This window comes from Pan paniscus, chromosome 17 (assembly GCF_029289425.2).
Source record: "Pan paniscus chromosome 17, NHGRI_mPanPan1-v2.0_pri, whole genome shotgun sequence".
NCBI lineage: Eukaryota > Metazoa > Chordata > Mammalia > Primates > Hominidae > Pan > Pan paniscus.
In genome coordinates, this window is record NC_073266.2 from 71,717,168 (window position 1) to 71,740,126 (window position 22,959).

Genomic DNA, 22,959 nt, shown 5'->3' on the forward strand with positions numbered 1-22,959 from the left:
TTAAAATTTTAATTATAAGTAGAAATCACTACTGAATTCTGTTTAATGCTTTTCTTTTCATACCCTAATTTGCACTTTTAAAGCTAAGGCATTTTCAAGGAGTCAATACATTAAAAATTCATAATTTATATATTTTATAGAATTCAAATTAGGCTGCCATATAAATGACCTGGGCATAGGATGTTGGTTATAAAAGACAGAATTATTATTTTTAATGATTGCTTCTCATCTAAATTAAACATTTCAGATCTTCTCACAGTAAAGCCTAGTTAATATTCAGAAGCCTAATCCTAGTTATAGGCCTCAAAATTCAACACTTTAAAAGGAATTACAATATCACTATCTTGAACATCTTATTAAAAGAATGTGATACAAAGAATAAAAACATTTATATCTATGGGAACCTCAAAAATAGAAACCTCATTGTCTAATTCATTTACTCTCTAATAAAAATAACTTCTCCAATTGGAATATTTGGCAATTTATATTATCAACTGAATTCAATGAATCTAAGATTGGATAGCAAAATTGGAAGAATCATTTCTGCCTATGTGTATTTTGCCAACTATCTCCTCAATTACAAATAGCTGATTAGCAGTCATCTACCATATGTATATCAAAATAGAATTAAAACCAACATCTTTCCTTTACTAACGAACTGAATCTAAACTGGAATACTTGGGATAACAGATCATGATTTTTAAAACATTAACATGAAAATTGTCTTTTTACTATTTTCCAATATTCTGCCCAATACACAGTCCTATTGGTGAGACGGTGGTCAAATATTACCTCAATTCTTACATTGATGATAAAGAAAGAGGAAAGACAACTAATATCTTAGCACAATCAAAAGCATCCAGCAAAAATTGTCAGGTACCATAAGGATAAAGTAAAAAACAGCCAAAGCTTTTGGAGAAGTGGCCTGCTAAATAATTTTAAACACTTCCTATCTATGCAAGCTAAAAGGAAGATTAAACCCTCAAAAGATCTGGGTTGAAATGACGTAAGTTTTTTGGGGAGAGATGGAGGAGATAGAACTTTGCTCTTTGGACACATACCTTTCATTTGAGAATAATCTCATACACCATAATAAAAGAAGGAAAACTTAAAACTATTCAACATACCAAAGAACAAGGAGCAACTAGTCTGGTTATTTCAACTTTAAAACTCTAAGTTACCAATATCTCTATAGCCAGGTAAACACCCAGTAAATAATTACTAGAGGTTTTTAAAACTGTGACTGAATTTAGGTGCAGAAAATAATTAAGTTACTGTTAAAACGGCCAGAATTTGCTAATCAATTGATCTTTAAATAAAACGTTTGGGTTTATAGACTACATTGAGAATGATTTGGCAAAGAAAAGATGAGGATAAAATCTATTAAATACTATCTGATCTCATAAGGAAACTCAAATTTCCAACGTGGAATGATATTATTAATTAAAGATTACATTCCACCTTCTTTATCTTTCAGAATTTTTGAAGCAAATCTGTTTTACCCAATCATATACTTTCAAAAATTTCAATTAATAAATATATTTGTGGGGAAATGATTTTTAAATCACCAAAAAGTCAAAGGACAAGATGTTCAAGACTTTAGACAGTATCTGAGAAAGAATACAACCAGGGAACGGCTTTATCAAGGTGGGCAAAGTTCAGAATGCCAGAATTCCTTCCCTGTTGTAATGAATATACTGCAACCTCCTGTGGTTTCATGACTATCACTGGGTGTGGTAGTAAAACAGAAGGGAAAAGCCTCACACAGAAAGCTGAATGGCCCAAAGAAAACCTAAGTGGTGACAAGAGCCTAAAGGCACATGCAGGTACGCATCTTTTATGTTGGATGTGATACACTTACATGGCCCCTGTTGAATCTCTTGGGGACCAACAGTAAAGCAAGTTTAGAACTTCAAATCTTGAGACATCTATAGCAAGATGCTGATCCAATGTGGCTCCAAATATCTTCTGTTTTCCTGGCTCACCTGAAGAGGAAAAAACACTACAGAGGATGTGGGAACTGAATTTCTTTATGTAGTTTCTTCTAGAGCAACTGTCTGAAAGTTTTGGCCCAATCCTTTATGAAGTCTGGAGATGAGACACTTGAAGGACTAGTGAAAAACAAAATTCAAATGAAAAGGTGGAGTGAGACATCTAAAAGGGGAATACGAGAGCAAAAGATAACCGTCGTAGGTAAATCAGTGTTTCTAATCCTTAGGTGGACTCAGGTGGGAGGAGGCAGAGAAAGGAGAGAAAAAAAAACGCACAGATGTTTCTCCCTCCACTCCCTCACCCCAATTGCTACTAAAAATTCATGAACTACCTAGGCTTTTTGACCACAATTAGGGAGTGAATAAGCAAGGTTACGTGGAAGGTTTAAGCATTTTGTCCAGTCTCCCTCCCCAGGCTATATGGCATTAATAGGCAGCAGGGAGGCCTTTCAGGTAATGCTTTTTTTCTAAGAAAAGATTCTGGTGGAATACAGCTTGAAGCAATAAAGAAAGAGAAAAATAAATTGAATTGGTACAAAAATGGAAGTCACAGGACAATATACCATATTGACAAAGTTTATCTAATTCTGTTTTTCAAAAGGGGTGGGACAGATTTCACAAAACAAGAAATCAGAATAAAAAGTAGTTTTAGCTTCCAAATAATAGAAAATATTTTTAAACTAAGCAACACAAACTACATGCTTCATTCTTCTATGAAATATTATCCTTGGAAAGATAATCTTTAAAAAACTAAGATTAGCAGAACCAAGTCTGATGTATATTACCACACGAAAAGCATAAAAATGTAGTCCATATTATGAATTAGATTCATTATTGACTTCTTAAATTTTTTCTTAAAAATATTTTACCTAAATTTTGCATACTTCAGCATTCATGTAATAGCCTAGGACATAAAATAATTTTCTTTCCAAATATACTCCATTTTAACCAGAATTTATTTGAATTATTTCTGGTAAAAATACCAGCATTTTTCTGAAAAATAAGATTGGAGAAAGAATTAGATCCTTACCTGACGTGGCTGTTCATTCATTCGTTGTGGGTCTGATTTCACTTTATTACTAGGATGATTTGTGACTTTGGTTACCGGTTGTTTGAAAATTGATGCTGTTTGTCTAATTGGCAATGTTGTATTCAAGTCTGGTTTACCCTGTGAATATAAATGTATTTTTATTTAAAATATTATATATAAACACAATCAGATGACTTCCTACTAATTCAATATCTATTACTTTAAATCAAATTATTCCAAACTTCTCAGTCTATCGCAGCATTTTAAATGCTCTAGGGTACATTTTAAGCACCTAATAAGTGACACATGTATGAAGTTTCCTCAAAATATATGAAAAACTTTTTGTATACTTTTTTTTTTTTTTTTTTTTTTGAGACGGAGTCTCACTCTGTCGCCCAGGCTGGAGTGCAGTGGCGCGATCTAGGCTCACTACAAGCTCCGCCTCCCGGGTCTGCTTACGCCATCCGCCACAGCCTCCCGAGTAGCTGGGACTACAGGCGCCCGCCACCAAGCCAGCTAATTTTGTGTATTTTCAGTAGAGACGGGGTTTCACCGTGTTAGCCAGGATGGTCTCGATCTCCTGACCTCATGATCCACCCGCCTCGGCCTCCCAAAGTGCTGGGATTACAGGCGTGAGCCACCGCGCCCGGCCAGCTTTTTGTATACTTTTAAGTGTAAGAAAATTCTCTACATAAATTTCGTATCTGATCAGCAAGGCACTAATGACTTTTAAATGAACAAATGTGTTTAAGATTGGTTTATCCAAAAAAAGAACTTGGGGTTTTGCTTGTTTGTTTAGGGACAGGGTCTCACTCTGTTGCCCAGACTGGAGCTCAGTGGCATGATCATGGCTCACGGCAGCCTTGACCTCCTGGGCTCAAGCAATCCTCCGACCTTAGCCTCCAGAGTAGCTAGGACTATAGGCAGTGCCACCAGCAGGCTAAGTTTTTGTATTTTTTTTGTAGAGATGGGGTCTCCCTACATTACCAGGCTGGTCTCAAACTCCTGGACTCCAGCTATCTGCAGGCCTCAGCCTCCCAAAGTGCTGGGATTACAGGTGTGAGCCACCACACCTGGCCAAGAACTTTAAGGATACCAATCAGGATAGCAATCATTTCTACATTCTAAGAATGGAGGAAAATATTGGCATACTTGGGCATTAAAATATAAACAACCTGATCAGCAATTAGGAGGCCAGACTTACATAAAACCACATAAATTAACCTCTTTTATATAAAAACAAATAAGTACAAATGGTAATTCTAATTCCAGCAAACAGAACTCAATTTAGAAAAATGTGATAAGGAAGTGTTCCTTATTTTTAATATACAGTAGGTCTTTGAATAATGTCGTTTTGTTCAATGTCATTTTGTTATAATGATGAGAAAAAAAAATCCATTCCCAGCCTAAGCCCATCTGTGTGAATTTGGCATGTTCTCCCCAGGTCTGTTTGGGTTTTCTCTGTGTACTCCTGTTTCCTCCCACATCCCAATGATAAGTGCACTTTAGGTTCAGTGGTGCATCCACATGGTCCCAGCCTGAGTGAGCGTGAGTGCGACCTGCGATGGGATGGGGTGCTGTCCAGGGTGGGGTCCCGCCTGGCACCCTGAGTTGCTGGGAGAGGCTCTGGCTACCCACAATCCTGAACTGGAATCAGTGGGTGAATAATAATCTTGTTTATATTAATATTTCTTAAATGTGCGGAGAGCTCACGTTAATTTCAGTGTTTATCATTAGAAGTGTTTTGGTCTTTATTTAGAAGTTTGGGATGTTTTGTGACCAGAAATATGCCACAGGAACTTAATTTTTGTTTATATCAATTAGCCTAGAGTAAATATGTTTCATTATACATCATATGGCTAAAAGTCAGTTTCCAAGAACCTATCAACAACATTAAGTGAGGACTTACTGAATATTATATTTAATACTTTTAAAGGAGACTTAACACTGAAGCTTCGTAAAGCCATATAACTTATTTACCTAGTTTTAATCAATCAATCAATAAAATCTAAGATGTGTTCCAGTGAGGTCAAAATGTGGCACAGAATTGCTATTAAGTTCATTTGCAATACTCTTAACAAACAAGAAAGAAAAGGGAGAAAACACAATTATCGTGTTTTCTCAGATTCTGGCAAAAAGGATGAAGTTACATATACCTGAAAACAAAATACGTCTGATATATTTTTGATATTTACAGGATATTTGATGAACTTTTATCTTTACTACTACCCCCACATATAAATTGTAATCTCAACTTCCATGCACCAGAACAGGGGTTCTCAAACCTGAGCATGCATCAGAATCACCCAGAGGGCTTGTTAAAACACAGATGACTGAGTCTCACCCCTGGCACTGGGCATTCAGCAGGTCTGAGATAGGGCCTAGGAATTTGCATTTCTATTAAGGTCTCAGGTGATATTGATGCTGCTAATCCTGGGACCACACCTGGAGAAACACAGCTCTAAAACAAAGATTGCAATTTGATGGCAAGTGGATCAAGCCTAACCCAGAGATGAGTGTTCATTTTTTAGTGCCTTTAATGAATTAAGTCAGCACCTAAAAATCTAGAGTCTTCATATAAAATCCAGAATTCTAGCTTCTCTTAAAAACTGAAAGATCTAGAAATACTGGACTTGGTTTGGCAACAATAGGCTGTGACTGATTAGAAATGGCTGTCCAGTAGTGGCCTCAGGGTCTCCTGTTGCAACATTCCTCAACAACTCACATTTGCATTACCTGTCTGGGCCCTGTAGGCACTGAGTTTGTGACCTCTACTTAAAGAACATTAGCATGCCTAGAAATGTAAGCCTCACAATAATCTGACAATTATTACAATTACAATATTCTTTAGATCCAATATTAAATGTGTCCTCACCTCTACACCTCTCCACACAACACAGCCCTCCTGTTTGTATTGGGCAATCCTGTCATTCCTTTATTTCATTTTTTTCCCCCAATGTCTCTGCTTACCTTTAAAAGATATGCTCATCTCATATGACTAACAGTATTATTTCTCAGGTATTTAGCTTTATCTTTATGGATTTTCAAAAAATATATAAAATGTGCAAATTTGGCTGACAAGCTGCAAAGTAACCACTTAGGTTGCTAACTCTACGAAGTGTGAGGCTCAGGAGTACGCATTTTAAATGCTCTCCTGGTCATTCTGTGATGCAAAGAAAGTTTGAACACCTCTGATTTATGACATCTCGACCATTTGGAGGCCCTAAGTGAAGTCACCCAACCTGTTAACAACAGTAGACAATATTCAACCCTTAAGCAGCTTCACACATAAATGCTTACAGGGAATTTCTTGTCACTAATTAGGTATAATCAGTATGTATCACTAAACGATGCCTTGTTTGGCTTTTAATGTTTTTGTTCTTGAGACGGAGTCTTGCTCTATCACCAGGCTGGAGTGCAGTGGCGCGATCTTGGCTCACTGCAACCTCTGCCTCCTGGGTTCAAGCAATTCTCCTGCCTCAGCCTCCCGAGTAGCTGGGACTACAGGCACGCACCACCACACCCAGCTAATTTTTTTTTTAGTAGAGACAGGGTTTCACCATGTTGGCCAGCATGGTCTCGATCTCTTGACCTCGTGATCCGCCTGCCTCGGCCTCCCAAAGTGCTGGGATTACAGACATGAGCCACTGCACCCGGCCTTTGTTCTTAATAAAGAATGATATACTCTGCTGGTATTAGAACAAAGGTGGCATCACGTGTCTACTTCAGTAGACACACAGAAGTATTTGCAACCGTCTGCATGAGTAAACATATTCAAACCTGTGAGATTCTCATTGTTACCAAGGATGACTGGAGGCAACTACTCTAAACTGTTTCAAACTATGAATCCTGAATCCATGAAGACTGGAAGGAAGCATGGAACACGTCAAACTATTGATGCTACACTGGTAAGATGGACGTTCTTCCATTCACTTATGTTTCTGTGCAATAAAAAAAATTAAAAGAAAAGCCTGGCTAAAATATTTAAGATACACAACTAACTTCCATTGTCTAATGAGACAGTTCATTCCCTACTGGCACAGAATGAGACATTATTCAAAATGTGCTGCATTATTCTTCACTCAATCTTATTTTGGTTTTTAGTATTTTTTCTCCTTTTAACTGGCCTAGAAGCTCTGACGACAGAATGTCTTTAATTTATTATTCTAAAACAGTATCACATGAAGCTGAGCAATCTGTAAAGCTGGACTAACTAGTTTTCCCAGAAACTGTCACAGAAACAGTCAGTTCTATTACCTCTACCCTGAGGACTGCCCTGAGTCACTATTAATTTATGCCCAGCTGTGTGTCTGAGTTTTTCTACAGTTTAGTTTAGAATCTAAAGGACCAATCTACCATCACCTACGGAGTTAAAAGCCAGACACTTTTTTATGGGACAAGATTAAAGCTGTTTATGTATATGCAATCTTCTTATATCTTCAATATAAGAAAAAGTGAAGCAGAAATTCTTTGTTACAAAATTAAACTGGCAAACACATTCTAATATCAGAACTAAGTTTCCAACCTTTGACAAAACTTATGTACAGACTAGCCCTCAAATCAAAATTTAATACATTTTATAATAATGTGTGTATTAGGCTGAAAGTATTTTTCTTGAGGATCTATTTTATCCCCTAGTTGCAGGGAGGAACATAAAAATAAATCTTTCTTATTTTTAAAAATTTTACTTCCTCTCTTTCCAGTAAGTATCTGAGATATATCTTTTGTACACTCCCAAAGGACAAAATACACAAAAATTAATTTTTAAAAACAGAAAATCAAGGACAAGGAAAAAAACAGATATCCTTTGGAAAAGATCAATAGTGATACTAGAGCTAAGCATCAAATGTGGATCTGAATTTTCAAGGGGCCTGGGCAAAGAGAGAAACATTCAATTACACAGATGCCATGGTCAGAAAGGAGGACGCATACCAAGTAATGAGGAAAACAAATAATGTCCAGGTATTAAATCTAGAAGAAAATCGATAAAGACACTAAACTTCACAACAAATATTAAGCAGATTTCAAATGCTCTTTCTTTTTTCAGTGACTTTCCATGAAAACCAAGAACATAAGACTTAAAGGACAACTCAGTAAAGGTGAGTCTGAAAGGGCCTAATTATTGCGTAACCTTCCAATGATCTCACGTGATTAAGGATACAAGAGAATAACTAAAGAGGCAGATGAAGAACATGTATCATAAGCCAGTGGCTGTCAAATATTTTTGTATTTCTACCCCTTATGAGAAATTTGAAAATATATATACCCCACCTGCATTTTAAAGTCAGCAAGAATATTTCATATTTTAATGTAATCAGTTGCAAAGGATGCACTTACCAGAAGTAATTTAAATGCTAATACTTTAATAATAAACTGTTAAATCTAACAGAATCTAAATGCACCCACCATTACCTACATTACCTATTTATATACAAACAAACTCTTCAATGGTTATAAATTTTCATTCCCTTTACTCTTTGAATAATTCCATTTCCAAACTTATTTCTTATTTTAAACTTGATAATCTTTCACTGATCATTTATGTATCATGAAATTATTTCACTTTCTGTGACCATAAAGCTCTTAGTGATAAAACAACAAATTTCTTCTGGTTTATTATAATTATTAGTATATATGTGACCAAAATAAAGTATTACAATTTTTAGTACATAAATTACATATATAGAAGTTGTGTGTGCGTGTATATATATATATGTAGCTTAATGAAAAAAATTTTTTAAATAATTTTATGTTCTCAAGTGTGTATTACTAATTGCTAGAATGGGACAAGGTATAGCATCAATTCTATTCCTAGTCTTCCTTTTTCATAGATGTAGCACTGAGAAATGTTGTTCACATTAATGAGTAGATAGAATGAATTTTATTCCACGTCATTCAAATTCTCTGAACTCCTTTTGAGTTATATGATAGAATGTAACAGTGAACCATCAAAAAAATTTAAAAATCAGTCAACGTCTACATAAAGTCCTCTAAATTTTGTTGAAAGCAAGTAATTGTACTTGTGGAAAGAACTGACTGTGCCTGAGTCATTCGTGTTCTCAATCCAGTATCTCATAGTGTCCCTTTAGGATATCAAACATTTTGTACCATGGTAATATTGCATACAAGTGAGAAGTATGCTGTTCTGTAAAATGGGAGGTTGACTATAAAGGAGAATTACAGAAAAAATAATGTGTACTTCTATCACAGGTTACATTCTCAGATCAGTTGAAGGAAAGAGTGTATATGGAATTTAAAGATATCGAAATGGATTCCTTTAAAACCATCCATGTCTATGAATATCATGTAAAGCCTCCACACAGCATAGTTTGAGCACCAGGGACTTACGCTATACTATATTGTAAATACCACTTTTTTTCAGTATGGCTTTGAAATAAAGTGGTATGACAGTTCAAATTGTACACATTCTAGGGTCCAAGCCTAGTAGACTCATTTTATCTTTAAAATTCACACAAATTTTGCACGTTACCTTAAACATTAGTCATGTTTAAGGTAAAAATGTTGCTCTACCTACCCAAAATGTTCAAATAAAACTGACACTTCCAAGTATTATTCAAGCGTCATTTTAATTCTGTGGTTTTTGCATACACCGCACACTCCCCAAAAGATACTCCAATTTGAGAAGCAGAGACTATATCTCTAAGGTCAGTTTCCTCATCTGTCAATGAGAATAATAATAGCTATTGGATAAAATTCTTATAAAAATCAAACAAGATAATGCATGTTATGCTGCTGCTGCTGCTACAAATGCAGCTTTCATTCAGTTGATCATTGAACAAAACTGAGTGCCTACTACGTGGCAGGCACTAACTGGACCATCCATATATAGTCATAAAAAAAAAAGAAAAAAAATCAGCCCTTAGTAAAACAAGTTTAGAGTTTATAGTCATGTTGGTACAAATTCTAAATAAATAGCAGTTATTTATTTAACCTAAACAGGTTATTGAACATGCTATTAAAATTTAGAAATTTAACCTGTTAAGTTTTCCCAGAAATAAAGCTATCCCCTGGTTCAAACAAAGGTGTGCCTGAGTGATACCTTTAGGTCAAATCAAGGCTATTCTCAAAAAGTAATTGGAGATTTGCTCCAGAATATATACGGTAGTCCATAGTGAATGTCCTTCCACAAAATCAAATGCCAACGATGGAAAGTGCCTTACAATTCTTCGTAAGTTTTTAATTAATATAATTCACATACCACAAAACTCATCATTTTAAAATATACAATTCGGTGGTTTCTAGTATATTCACTAATTTGTGCAACTTCATAGGTTTTTACAAAAAGTAAAGAAAAAATTATCTGGTACCCATGATGTCTATGCAGAAAATCCACTTAGTCTAATATTCTATATGGGGAACAAGATTTTTTAAAGGAGATTAATGGCATATTAAAATATTAATAGGATGGATGGAGTACACTTTGAGCTCATTAAAAAGGACTACACCTGTTCACAGAAGAATGATTACAATTCATCAATGAAAACACGTTTTGAAGAGTTCTGCTTGAAAAATAACTTACTGGAGCTTTAGTTAATGTAACGGACATCACCAAAGATGCCAGAGTTTCAGCCAGATATCCTAGAACAGTCCTACTCAAACTCAGACAGTTATTCTATGGCGTTAATCATCTCCTTTACTTCTCAGTTGGCATTAGCTATGTACACATCCTTGGGAGAACTATGGAAATAGTGACACAAATAGTTTTCTGTAGGGCTTAATTCTATTGCTGACCTGGAGTCTACAAGTTAGGTTAACTCTTCAGGACCTATAAAAGTTCTGTTAACACCTGGGCATACCAAACAAATCTTGTTAAAGCCATATCATGGACAACTCTGTCTCCGAATCTCCCTTCATGATTATCACTATAGCCAAGTCCAGACCCTCTCAGAAAGTTCTATCACGCTTAGACACATTTGAAGCACTAGTTTATAATATAATACAACTAGTATCATACTGAACAAATCATTCTCATCAGCAAGCCTATTTGCTAACATGGCTAACATTCTTCTGTCACTCTGCTTCCTAGCAATCGCTATCCAATCAATAGCTACATGACTCAAATTAGCCAAAAGGATGGAACAGTACTATTATTAATAGCTAATAACCTGATTATCTTCATTAGCTAAAGAATATCAGCTAAATATCCTTTATGTATTCACTTATTAAAAATATTTTTGTATATGAGAAAATTAGCTCTTTGAACAAGAGAACATGAACTTGTTCTACTGTCTTTTGCTACATCTTTCCCTTTCTTCCTTTATTCATTCATTAAACCAGCACTGTCCAAGTCACCATCATCCCCACCTGGACAAATACAACAGCTTCCTAACTGGCGTCCGACTTCCACTTCTGTGTCTCTACATTTTCCACACACAGTCAAAGCAGTCGTATTTCCCCCTATGTAAAACCCTCAGACAGCATTCTATACTATTCCTTATGCTGGCTGGCACAGCCCTATTACCAGGCTTGCCTACTTAAACCTCACCTAGTACTACTCCTCCACTCCCTAAGCTCCAGCCAACCTGGCCTTTTTGTCTTCACATGATGAGTGCATACTTCCTTAGGGAATTTACACTGGCTACTCCCTCTACAAGGAAAGCTTCTCCTTCTGGTTTTGTATAGCACCTCAAATGTTGAATATTTAAAATTGATTTTATTTACTCACATAAATTATTTCCCTAAAGTGACCTCAGTAAATGGCACCTCTATCTACCTACTTAATCTAAAAACCAAGAACTCACCCTTTAGTACTCTTTTTCTGTTATGCTCTACACACAACTCATCAGCAAAACCAGTCAATCCTATTTTCAAGAGATTTAGAATCTGTCCACTTCTATCTCCACGGGCACGCGTCTAGATCATCATCATTATCATCATCAAAATCATCATCATCATACTACAACAGCTACTTGCTCCTCACTTCTACTTTTGATTTCAGTATCAAATTAATAGAAACCTGTACTCAACAGTGGCCCACACTTATCCCTTGGAGGGACTTTAGGGCCTAGAAATGCTAGACTTATCACCTACAACCTATTCGTTCCCCTTCCCTGTCCCCAACTTTATCTACAGAGACCAGACAACACTCAGTTGAGCAAGACTTTAATAACTGACAAAAAGGGTATCAGTATCTTTGGCAACAATTTTACTTTCTCCATAGGTCAGGAATGTTGGTGGAATAAATGAAGTCTTTGTTTTCAGTTTGGATGGAGGAATCCTAGGAAGGTAGAAGCCAAGAGGCAGTTCTTACCACACTATGCCCTACCAGGAGCTGGTCATCAGAATGGTCCTACCACAGGGCTCTGATGGTGGTGAACTGACCATGAAGTACCTCAGGCAGAAATAAGTCAACCCAGTAAGGCATTACTTCATTAACTGAAAAATCCATAGTCAAACAAATGCCTAATCTGAGCTGCAGCAAGTGACCTGGCTCTTCACCTACTCCCTCACATCTTCTGCCAAGCTCCTTCTCCTGCTTTTAAAAAAGTGGTTATTTTTCAGTTATAGATTCCATTGAGAATTTGAGGAAAATAAGCTCTTGGAGAAATGTACACAAGGCTGGATGCTGTGGCTCACGCCTGTAATCCTAGCACTTTGGAAGCCAAGGCAGGTGGATCGCTTGAACCCAGGAGTTTGAGACCAGCCTAGGTAACATGGCAAAACCCTGTCACTACAAAAAATACAAAACGTTAGCCAGGAGTGGTGGCCTGCACCTGTAGTCCCAGCTACTCAGGAGGCTGAGATGGGAGGATCACCTGAGCCCAGGTCAAGGCTGCGTGAGCTGTGATTGCACCACTGCACTTCCCCCTGGGTGAGAAAGTGAGACCCTGTCTCAACAATAAAATGTACACACACAAAAATTGCACACAATTCAAAGGTTCCTGGAGGTCTTTCTGAGGCATGGTCGCCCAGATTAGAAACCTCCCTGCCTACTGGTTCCTTCCAAGCTGACCTCTTTAAATCTTTAAAGGAAAAATAACCATAATGTTCTTTGATCATGCATTCTCTTCTGAATATTGTCTTCTCTCTTCTTCTCATTCAAGCTTCTTAAGAGTAGGCCAACCATTTTTGTGGAAAGGGGTAAAAATGCATGTATGTGTACATGTTCGTAAATGCATATAAGCTCTAGACAGACATACAAAAAGCCTCATTAACAAGTTTCCTCTAAAGAGGATTGGGACTAAGAGACAGGAGAGAGGGAGACATTTTTCACTGAATATCCTTTTCATTATGGGCCCAAATTACTTAACCAAATAATAATAAAATTTTAAAACATCTGAAAGAACAGGCACATTGTGTTTCTAGTCTCTCATTTCCCAGAAACTTTCTGGAATTCTTATTCAGGACTTATCCTTTCTATCCATTGAAACTGGTAAAGTCACCAGTTGCTTCATAATTTAGAAATCCAATGGCTAGACAAAGTCTTTATCCTCCCTGATCTCTAACAAAAATCTTGTTTTCCAGGTTGTTGTAACACCACATTCTCTTGATTCTCCTATTTATTTTCTGGAAGGTCCTCTTACTCTCCACAAGATTCATTTATTCATTTAATTCATGGACCTACAGAGTGACAAGATACACTTCATTTGTCCTTATTTTGGGCATTATCAATGACAAAAACACTATGAAAGGAGTTCTCAAAGTGTGACCTGAGAATTCCTGGGGGTCCCCAAGATCATTTTGGAAGTCCAAGAAACAAAACTATTTTAACTCGATCTTCCTCACTCCACCCCCAAAACTTGCCCTTATCCCCCTATTCCCTGACTCCCCTGCCCCAAGTGACCAAAGCCAGGGTTATTGCAGCATCCATTCTCTTTGTGTAACCATCAGGTACTTACATCTAATTTCTCGAGTCTCACCTTTCCATACTTCCTGCACAGGATTCATTCAGGCCATCTTTATTTTTCTAGACTACAAGAGCCCAACTAGTCTCCCTACTTCTAGTTTCATCCCTTCCCAAATCCAGTCTCCATACTGTGCCACACTCTATATACCCAAATCTGATTCTTATCATCACCACTAAGTTTCTCAAACTACACAGAAATTGCCACCAAGATAGGTAAGCTCTTCACAAAATTTTTTATTATTATTGAGGATAATTAAAACAAGTACTTTCTAGATCATGTGACTGAGAACCTAGCATACAGCCATATACCAATCCAAGTGTGTATTTATACTCACAAAAACATACTACCACCTTAAACCAAGATCATTCATGAGAAATAAATAATGGCAGACTTAACACACAACTGATTCCATTCAAGAAAATATGATGTTCTTTATTTTCAAACGTATCCAATTTGGGTGAATAGAGAAATGTGACGAAAGAATTGAGCCTTTCCAAGATACCAGTAGTATTGTCAAGCAAAACTAAAAAATAATTTGTTCCATACCATATTCATATTGTAAGCAATTTGTAGAATATGTCATATGTCACATTAAATTAATGTTAGGGAACTTGAATTTTATTAGTTTTGTAGATTTAATTTATAAAACATTTGATGTTAAGACCTAGAAACACAAATTCAGTATGTTTATACATCTAAAACACTAAAATAAACTTCTAGTGACAAACCAAGCTGCATGAAGTCCCCTAAACATATCTTGCACTTAGAATCACTGTACTCTTCTTTATCCAATCCTAGAGTGTCTCCAATTAAATTTTAGTATCATCTTGCCTCTCCTCCCAGTTCCCTGCTAAAAATGTTGAGTCATATCTGTGAAACCCTGCAACACCACCTCTTTGAAAAATCAAACATAAATCCCTAAACAATATTTAGCTTTTGAAGCAAAGGTTTGGTTTTTATTTGCATATTGAGAGGCAAAGCTTATTTGCATATTGAGAGGCAAAGCTCCGTGCTGTTCAATAGGATAGTGACTAGGTACATCTGGCTATTTAATTTTAAAGTAAAACTAAAAATTGAGGCCGGGCGCAGTGGCTCACGCCTGTAATCCCAGCACTTTGGGAGGCCAAGGCGGGTGGATCACGAGGTCAGGAGATTGAGACCATCCTGGCTAACACGGTGAAACCCGTCTCTACCAAAAATACAAAAAATTAGCTGGGCGTGGTGGTGGGGGCCTGTAGTCCCAGCTACTTGGGAGGCTGAGGCAGGAGAATGGCGTGAACCCAGGAGGCAGAGCTTGCAGTGAGCCGAGATCACGCCACTGCACTCCAGCCTGGGTGACAGAGCGAGACCCTGTCTCAAAAAAAAAAAAAAAAATTGAGTTATTCAGTCAGACTAGCCACATGTCAAGCACTCAACAGCCACCTGTGGCTGAAAAGAGTCCCGTCATCACAGAATGTTCCCCTGGATGTGCTGCTCTGTAACTTTTTCCCTTTAAGGTCTGAGAAACCTGCTCATGACTTCAAATATAAACTGTGCTGATGAATTCCAAATCTTTCTCTAGTCTTTTTCCATTAACCTAATGGAATATCTTCAGTAACCTTCTTGATATTTCAACGTCAGTTGAAGAGATGGAGGTGGTGGTTGGAAATAATTATGGCAGTCAAGAAAATCAATAAGGTATAATGTAATCAAGAATGGAATCGATTTTCAGGGTAAGGTTAAGATTGAGTTTGAGATATCTGAAATAGGTACTGCAAAAATAGTAGTACAGATTAAAAATGATGCCCACTTCACCCTACCCACCCATCCTAAAATAATTAAAAACCACTCTGCAGAGTTCTTAAAAAGATATCTTTCTGGCCGGGCACGGTGGCTCACGCCTGTAATCCCAGCACTTTGGGAGGCCGAGGAGGGCAGATCACGAGGTCAGGAGATCGAGACCATCCTGGCTAACACGGTGAAACTCCGTCTCTACTAAAAATACAAAGAAATTAGCCAGGCCTGGTGGCGGGTGCCTGTAGTCCCAGCTACTCGGGAGGCTGAGGCAGGAGAATGGCGTGAACCTGGGAGACAAAGCTTGCAGTAAGCCGAGATGGCGCCACTGCACTCCAGCCTGGGCGACAGAGCGAGACTCCATCTCAAAAAAAAAAAAGACGTCTTTCCAATCACACCTAAAGATATTATTCATCACCAGTAATTCACCTCTGATATGGAAAACATGTTAAAATCATAGCTTATAATTACTTAATGTAAATTATAATGTAGCCTGTTTCAAAGTTCATTTTGTCAATTAAAGCTCTAATTCTTTCAAGATAAGAGTTTAAAAACAAAACATGTTGGGCGTGGTGTCTCACGCCTGTAATCCCAGCACTTTGGGAGGCCGAGGTGGGTGGATCACCTGAGGTCAGGAGTTCGAGACCAACCTGGCCAACATGACGAAACCCCATCTCTACTAAAAATACAAAAATTAGCTAGGCGTGGTGGTGGGTGCCTGTAATCCCAGCTACTCGGGAGGCTGAGGAAGAGACAATCGCTTGAACTTGGGAGGCGGAGGTTGCAGTGAGCCGAAATACCCCACTGCACTCCAGGCTGGGCGACAGAGCAAGACTCTGTCTCAAAACAAAACAAAACAAACACAATAATGTACTGAAGCCAGATTCACAACCACAAAGCAAAACATTACCTCAGATTTCTATTAATTACTTTAAAGCTCTTAGCTTTCTTTACACTGTACTATCATAAAAAAGACATAATATAGTTATTACTTAACTAGCCACAAATATATTTTCTGCTTTATAGAACTATCTAATATGTTGTTGGTGTTACTTTCGAAGAGAACTTATTTTTTAAAATGCAAAACTCCACTTTCTGACCATTTAAATAAAATCAGATGCCAAAAAAAGACCATGCCTCCAAAAATTAAGGCAGAAAGCTTCAGAAAACAATGAAAATGAAAGGTATTTCCAAAATAATGTACGGTATAATTTATTTATTTAATAAACATTTATTACCACTATACACTTCTAGAATGAGGTGGATGGTAAATCAAATAAACATAAAGCAATATTAAGTACCTACCGTGTGCAAAAGCAAAAAAAGACATGGTCCCTGCCCTCATGGAGCTCACAGGCTAGCTGAAGCAGACAAACAAGTCACAAATACAATGGCAAAGCACCAGGGAAGCATTATGGAGGAAAGGATTGGTTCTGCCTGGAGTATGCAGGGCAGGCTTCCCAGAGATGGAGACAATGAAGCTGGGTCTTGGATGAGTAGGAGTTCGCCAGATGAAGGGGAAGGGGGTAAGCACATTCCAAGCACAGCAAACAGCGTATGAGCAAGCAGAGTCTTGAAAGCGCATGCCATGGTGCAGGACGATGAGTGTTCCAGCGCAGCTAGAGCAGAAAGGTGCACACAAACTGAAGAGATGAATTAGTGTTTGGTTTTTGATGAAACATAAGTGTCAGAAAATAAATCTGCACATTACACTTAACGTAACTAAACTGTGGTTCTGGTAACAGTACAGTAATCTAAAAGTACTCTTCATTTCATAAATACTGAAGCCCCTTTAATAGGTACCCAGCACTGTGTTTTAAGATGGCAATTTTAGAAAAATACACCTGAATTTTCCTCTGTGCATTTAAGAAGCAAAGTAACCCCAGAATAAAGGTTTCCTGAAGCTGAAATCACAGTGATTTACACACACACAAGGTCCTAACTTTTGCTAACTTGGGCTCCCTCTACTGCTATTCTTACCTTTCTTAACATCTTCATAGTGACCAACTCAAATCCACCCCATAGTTAAGCAATACAGAGGCAATTTAGCCTTCTCTTTCATTCTGCCTCTCTAAACAAAGGACCTGCCAATGTCCCTATGAAAACCAATGCAAGGTATGATATGAAGAAACAATGCATTTTGACCTCTGTATCAATTATCAGGAATTACACTACTGTAAACTGCACAAATTGAGGGAAGCCAAGTATGAAGCAGAGACCCCATGCCCCTCAGAAAATGTAAAATGACAAGAGGCAAGAGAGCTCGGGTCAGAAAGTTTCCAACGCAGGCCACCAGGCAACACTATTCACCAAGGTGGCTTGGTGCTCAGGAAGGGGGTGGCTTAGGGAAAGAGCAGTGTGGAAAGCAAAGGAATTAACATGGTCAAATTTACTTTGCTAGATGTTCTATATAAATTCCCATTTACTCCTTACAACAATGCTAAGGGAAAATTTTCTTACTTTAATTTTACCAATGAGAAACTGAAGGCCCTTGGAGCCTAAGAAAGTTTCTCATGACTGCATCAGCTAATAAGTAGCAGAGCCAGTTCACCAAGCCATGCCTTCCTGGGTCCAAAGCCCTTCTTACTCCACTACACTGCCAATGGGTTCCTAAAATGAACACACACTCCCAAGGGACTTATGGGGTTACATCAGTCACATCTTAAGAAAGAGAGCCCCTACTTCTCCCTCCACTATTTTCACTGTCAGTGTGAAGACAATGGTGGTGGCAATATCCATACACACAGATCCTTGAAGTTTAGAGGAAGAAAAACTAAGAAAAAATAGTCACATATGTTTAGTTGTCCCCAGGGAAAAAGGAGCTTTCTTTGTAAAGATATTGGGTCCTTTAACACAATTAAATTAGTACAGGCTTAAGTATCTCTCATCTGAAATGCCTGGGACCAGAAGAGTTTCAGATTTCAGATATTTTTCAGATTTGGAATGTTCAAACTGTATCATAATTCAAATGAGATTTGCTTAAATTGCTATACAATAAACTATCAACCGAACAGCTCGATAAAACTAAGCGCTAACGGAAAAATATCCAAACATAGAATTAGGATATTATTCAAAAAGTCATTATCCTCAACATCATCAAAGGTCAAAAAAACACTGCCCTTTCTCAAAATCTGAACCTGAAAATCAAGACGTAATTATAAACTATGGGGTGAAGATACCTGACACATTAAAATTTTGCCACTTTTTGCACAACAGGAACTATTTTGAGGGAAAAAGAAAAAAGCAGACAATTAACACCAAAGAAACCTTCTGTAAACAGCCCCAGTGGGTCAGAAAGTATGATGTTCACTGACCTAGAGAGATACTGAACTGCTGTTTTCTACTGTGCACAATTTACTTATGCTCTCTCTTGCTGGGACAGGGTGGGCAGGGTATGGGGCCATGCACGGGACATTTGGACAACCAAAATTCCAGTCACTTAATTATGATGTGAGATACTTTTTGGAGAGCTTTCGAAGTAGCATATACATACGATAAGTAAATTAACCAACCTTATTTTGATTGAGAGGATCGTTTCGCAGTCTCTGTTTGTTCTTCTGTAATTTACTAGGCATCATCTTTCCAGTTCTGAAGTCAAAACTGCTGAGATCAACAGTATTTCCCAGGTACCTTGCCAACTGAGGCTTGCTTCTGAACTTCTTACCACTTGGACTAAAAGAAAGGTAAGGTTAATTGAACAAAAGGCAACAATATTTACTCTAGGTCTCCACATAAGCCTTTTCTTCGTGTCTTCCCCTACCCTCAATTGATACCCCATTCTAATTTTACATATTTTTAAAGAAATGTTAAAGTTTTGCTAGGCGCGATGGCTCACGCCTATAATCCCAGCACTCTGGGAAGCAGAGGCAGGTGGATCACCTGAGGTCAGGAGTTCAAGACCAGTCCGGCCAACATGGTGAAACCCCGTCTCTGCTAAAAAACATAAAAAAATACAAAATACAAAAAATTAGCCGGGCGTGATTGTGGGCGCCTGTAATCCCAGCTATTCAGGAAGCTGAGGCAGGAGAATCTCTTGAACCCAGGAGGTGGAGGTTGCAGTGAGCCAAGATCGCGCCACACTCCAGCCTGGGCAACAAGAGCAAAACTCTATCTCCAAAAAAAAAAAAAAAAAAGTTAAAGTTTTACAGGGAACTCCGTAACTTCCCTGTAAGAAAAAATCAAGTGTCACCTAATATAATGCTCCCCTAGGTAGTCCACTGGAATACATAACATGTTGCCACAGCCTATCCCACTGGTCACTCAGCAACTACTGCGAGAACCTAAATCCAAACTTCATGCACAGTGTAACAGGCATACTAAAAATGTCTTCAATCTCACAAACTTCCTTTCCTAATTGATTTTGAAATGCTTTCTTTTCCCTGCAAGTATTACATATACAACTATGCCAGCAATAATCAGAAAAAACTTGAGAACAAATTCTTCTCAAGTCAGCAACCCTTGTTTAAAACACACACATACACACACACACACACACACACACACACAAATATGTGGAATCTATGTGATATCTGAGCTACCAATTTGGGCTCGTAACACTCACAATAAAAAAATTCTTACATTTTGACAATATTTAAGTGCTCTCTAATACTACTGAAATGAGAAAACTAGAGCAAATATTTGTGAATGTGCTTGTACAATGCTGACATGAGTTTTGTTAGCCAAACTCCTCCCTTAGGGAAGCATATGAAGGATAATTTACTTCTTGTAAGTAATATTGCCAAAGCTGGAAAGTTACAAAAGTGCCAGAATTATACGGAGGACTAGTCTTTCCTAAAAAATTTTTTTCCTGTGTGGCATTAATCTGTAAGAAATTTTTTATAGGAATAATGCCCCAAAGTGTTACCTAATAAATTTTCTGAACTAAATAAATGTGCTAGAACAAAGTCAGTGTGATATGTCACAAGAAAATTGTGAGAATTCTAGAATACTTCTCAAAGAAGCCAATGTGTCACATTTAGAACTTAACCTTGCACCAAGTGACCACAATAAAAGAAAAATAACTCATAGGAAGATAAAAGGAAAAAGGCTGAAAAACCAAGCAATAAATATTCTCTTGGAACAAGAAAACTTCTATCTGGGTCAAATACACAGCAATACACCCCGGACTTGTCACAAACTCTTTGGTATTCTGTCCCACCACACTTCAAGACAACTGAAGATGCTACCAACATTCTTTTTCCACAACCACATGACTTAAGTATTCGTGAAACACAATTCAAGGTATAGAGTTCAGCAGGCAGATGAAAATAACAACCAGTAACAACAAGAACAATACAAGAAAGCACCAGAGGAAAGAGTACAGGATTCTACACAAGCAAAGCTCAACTCCAACTCTAACCTAGACTTCCAGAATACTCGGTATCACAAAATAAAATAGCAAGTCACTCGCAATATTGTCCGAAACTTGAACCATCTCTGCCCACCACAAAGTTCCACCCCAAAACCTGATCTTCTATATTCCGCACCTGTGTCAGTGGCGCTGCTGTCCACTTAGTGCTTTATTCTCCAAGCTAGAAGGCCACATCACAATCTTTCAGCGCCCCCATGTCTCAGCCACACATCCAGTACCAAGTTCTAAATGTTCAAGCTCCTCAATGTTGACAAAAAAGCTTCACCTCCTTAATAAGTCATCGAAAGCTTTATATCTGTTATATAATTTTTCCCAGACTCTTTTCCCACCAGCTTTGGTAGCCTACATTCCAAACTCTAAATCACCAAAATATGCCATATACCTTTGAATCTTCCAGTCATGTCTTTCCAGATGGAAGGAGGAGCACAGCAACATCCTGCCTATCAAAAAGCTATTAAATCCTCCAAGCCCAGCTAAAATATCCTCCACCTCAACTAGGAAGTCTTCTGGGATTCTTCAATTCAAGTCAGAAATAATCTACTACCACTCGAAATTCTATTTTCATTACAATATTTCCTATATATTTCCTTGCTGAGTCAAACAACAATGCCACTCTTAAACTTCAAACACCATTATAGGCTAGCACTGAACAAGGTAACTTTCTGAGAGCAAAAAACGTTATCAGTTCAATACTAAAGGATATAGTTTTCATTTGCAGACACAATGGGATAAACATTATTGTTTATTTAAAAGTTATATGGCAAAGAATTTTTAAAACTAAGCTAGAAAATATTTTCATGATTAATGTGTTTTACCACATAAGAAATAAAGTATTACTAATGACCTAAATTAATATGAAAAATTAGTAACATTACTCTGCTATTATGTCACTTATAAAATGCTGCAATAGCCAGGCGCGGTGGCTCATGCCTGTAATCCCAGCACTTTGGGAGGCCGAGGCGGGCAGATCACGAGGTCAGGAGATCGAGACCACCCTGGCTAACACGGTGAAACCCCGTCTCTACTAAAAATACAAAAAAATTAGCCGGGCGTAGTGGCGGGCGCCTGTAGTCCCAGCTACTCAGGAGGCTGAGGCAGGAGAATAACATGAACCCAGGAGGCAGAGCTTGCAGTGAGCTGAGATCGCACCACTGCACTCCAGCCTGGGCGACAGATCGAGAGTCTGTCTCAAAAAACAACAACAAAAAACAACAACAACAAAAAAAAGCTGCAATAGCCATATGGTCCTTATTATCAGATATCAGATACTCAAGTTATTGGTAAACGACATTCTGATAAACTACTTAACATACCACAAAAAAATGAAAACACAAAATCCACAAAATAAAAATGACAATTCTGTGGCCAGGCACGGTGGCTCATGCCTGTAATCCCAGCACTTTGGGAGGCCAAGGCAGGCAGATCACCTGAGTTCGGGAGTTTGCGACCAGCCTGACCAACATGGAGAAAACCCATCTCTACTAAAAATACAGAATTAGCCAGGCGTTGTGGCGCATGCCTCTAACCCCAGCTACTCGGGAGGCTGAGGCAGGAGAATCGCTTGAACCCAGGAGACAGACGTTGCGGCAAGCCGAGATGGCGCCACTACACTCCAGCCTGGGCAACGAGGAAAACTCTGTCTCAATAAAATAAAATAAAATGACAATTCTCAATCAGCTGTCCCTCAAATAGATCTCTTTTGTGCAATAAAAAACAGCTCTAGAGTAGACACCTTATTTCAACAGATTCATTTTACAGAAGATGAAATACTCAGGCAGTAACTCTTACCAAAAAGATAAGCACACTGTTCTTAGCTTATGGCTTAGAGACAAATAGGAAGCTATTTATGAGGGAATCAATTGACAAACTTCACAAATTAAACCTGCAATAAGTAGTTCCTTATCTTAAAGTTGAAATGTCAGTTAT

At 37.9% G+C, this 22,959-nt stretch overlaps 1 protein-coding gene across 2 annotated transcripts in view; it reads right to left on the minus strand.

The window, feature by feature from the left end:
* Positions 1-22,959, minus strand: part of MBD2 (methyl-CpG binding domain protein 2) — a 72,843-nt gene that overhangs the window by 34,197 nt on the left and 15,687 nt on the right. The window contains exons 2-3 of one of the 2 annotated variants that reach the window (XM_014342362.4): positions 19,175-19,334; positions 3,022-3,159 (exon numbers count right to left, since the gene is read on the minus strand). In XM_014342362.4, coding sequence (XP_014197848.2) covers positions 3,022-3,159; positions 19,175-19,334 — 298 coding nt within the window. Of the gene's footprint in view, positions 1-3,021; positions 3,160-3,183; positions 17,282-19,174; positions 19,335-22,959 lie in introns of those variants that run through there. The other variant, XM_034943738.3, reaches the window with a different exon arrangement.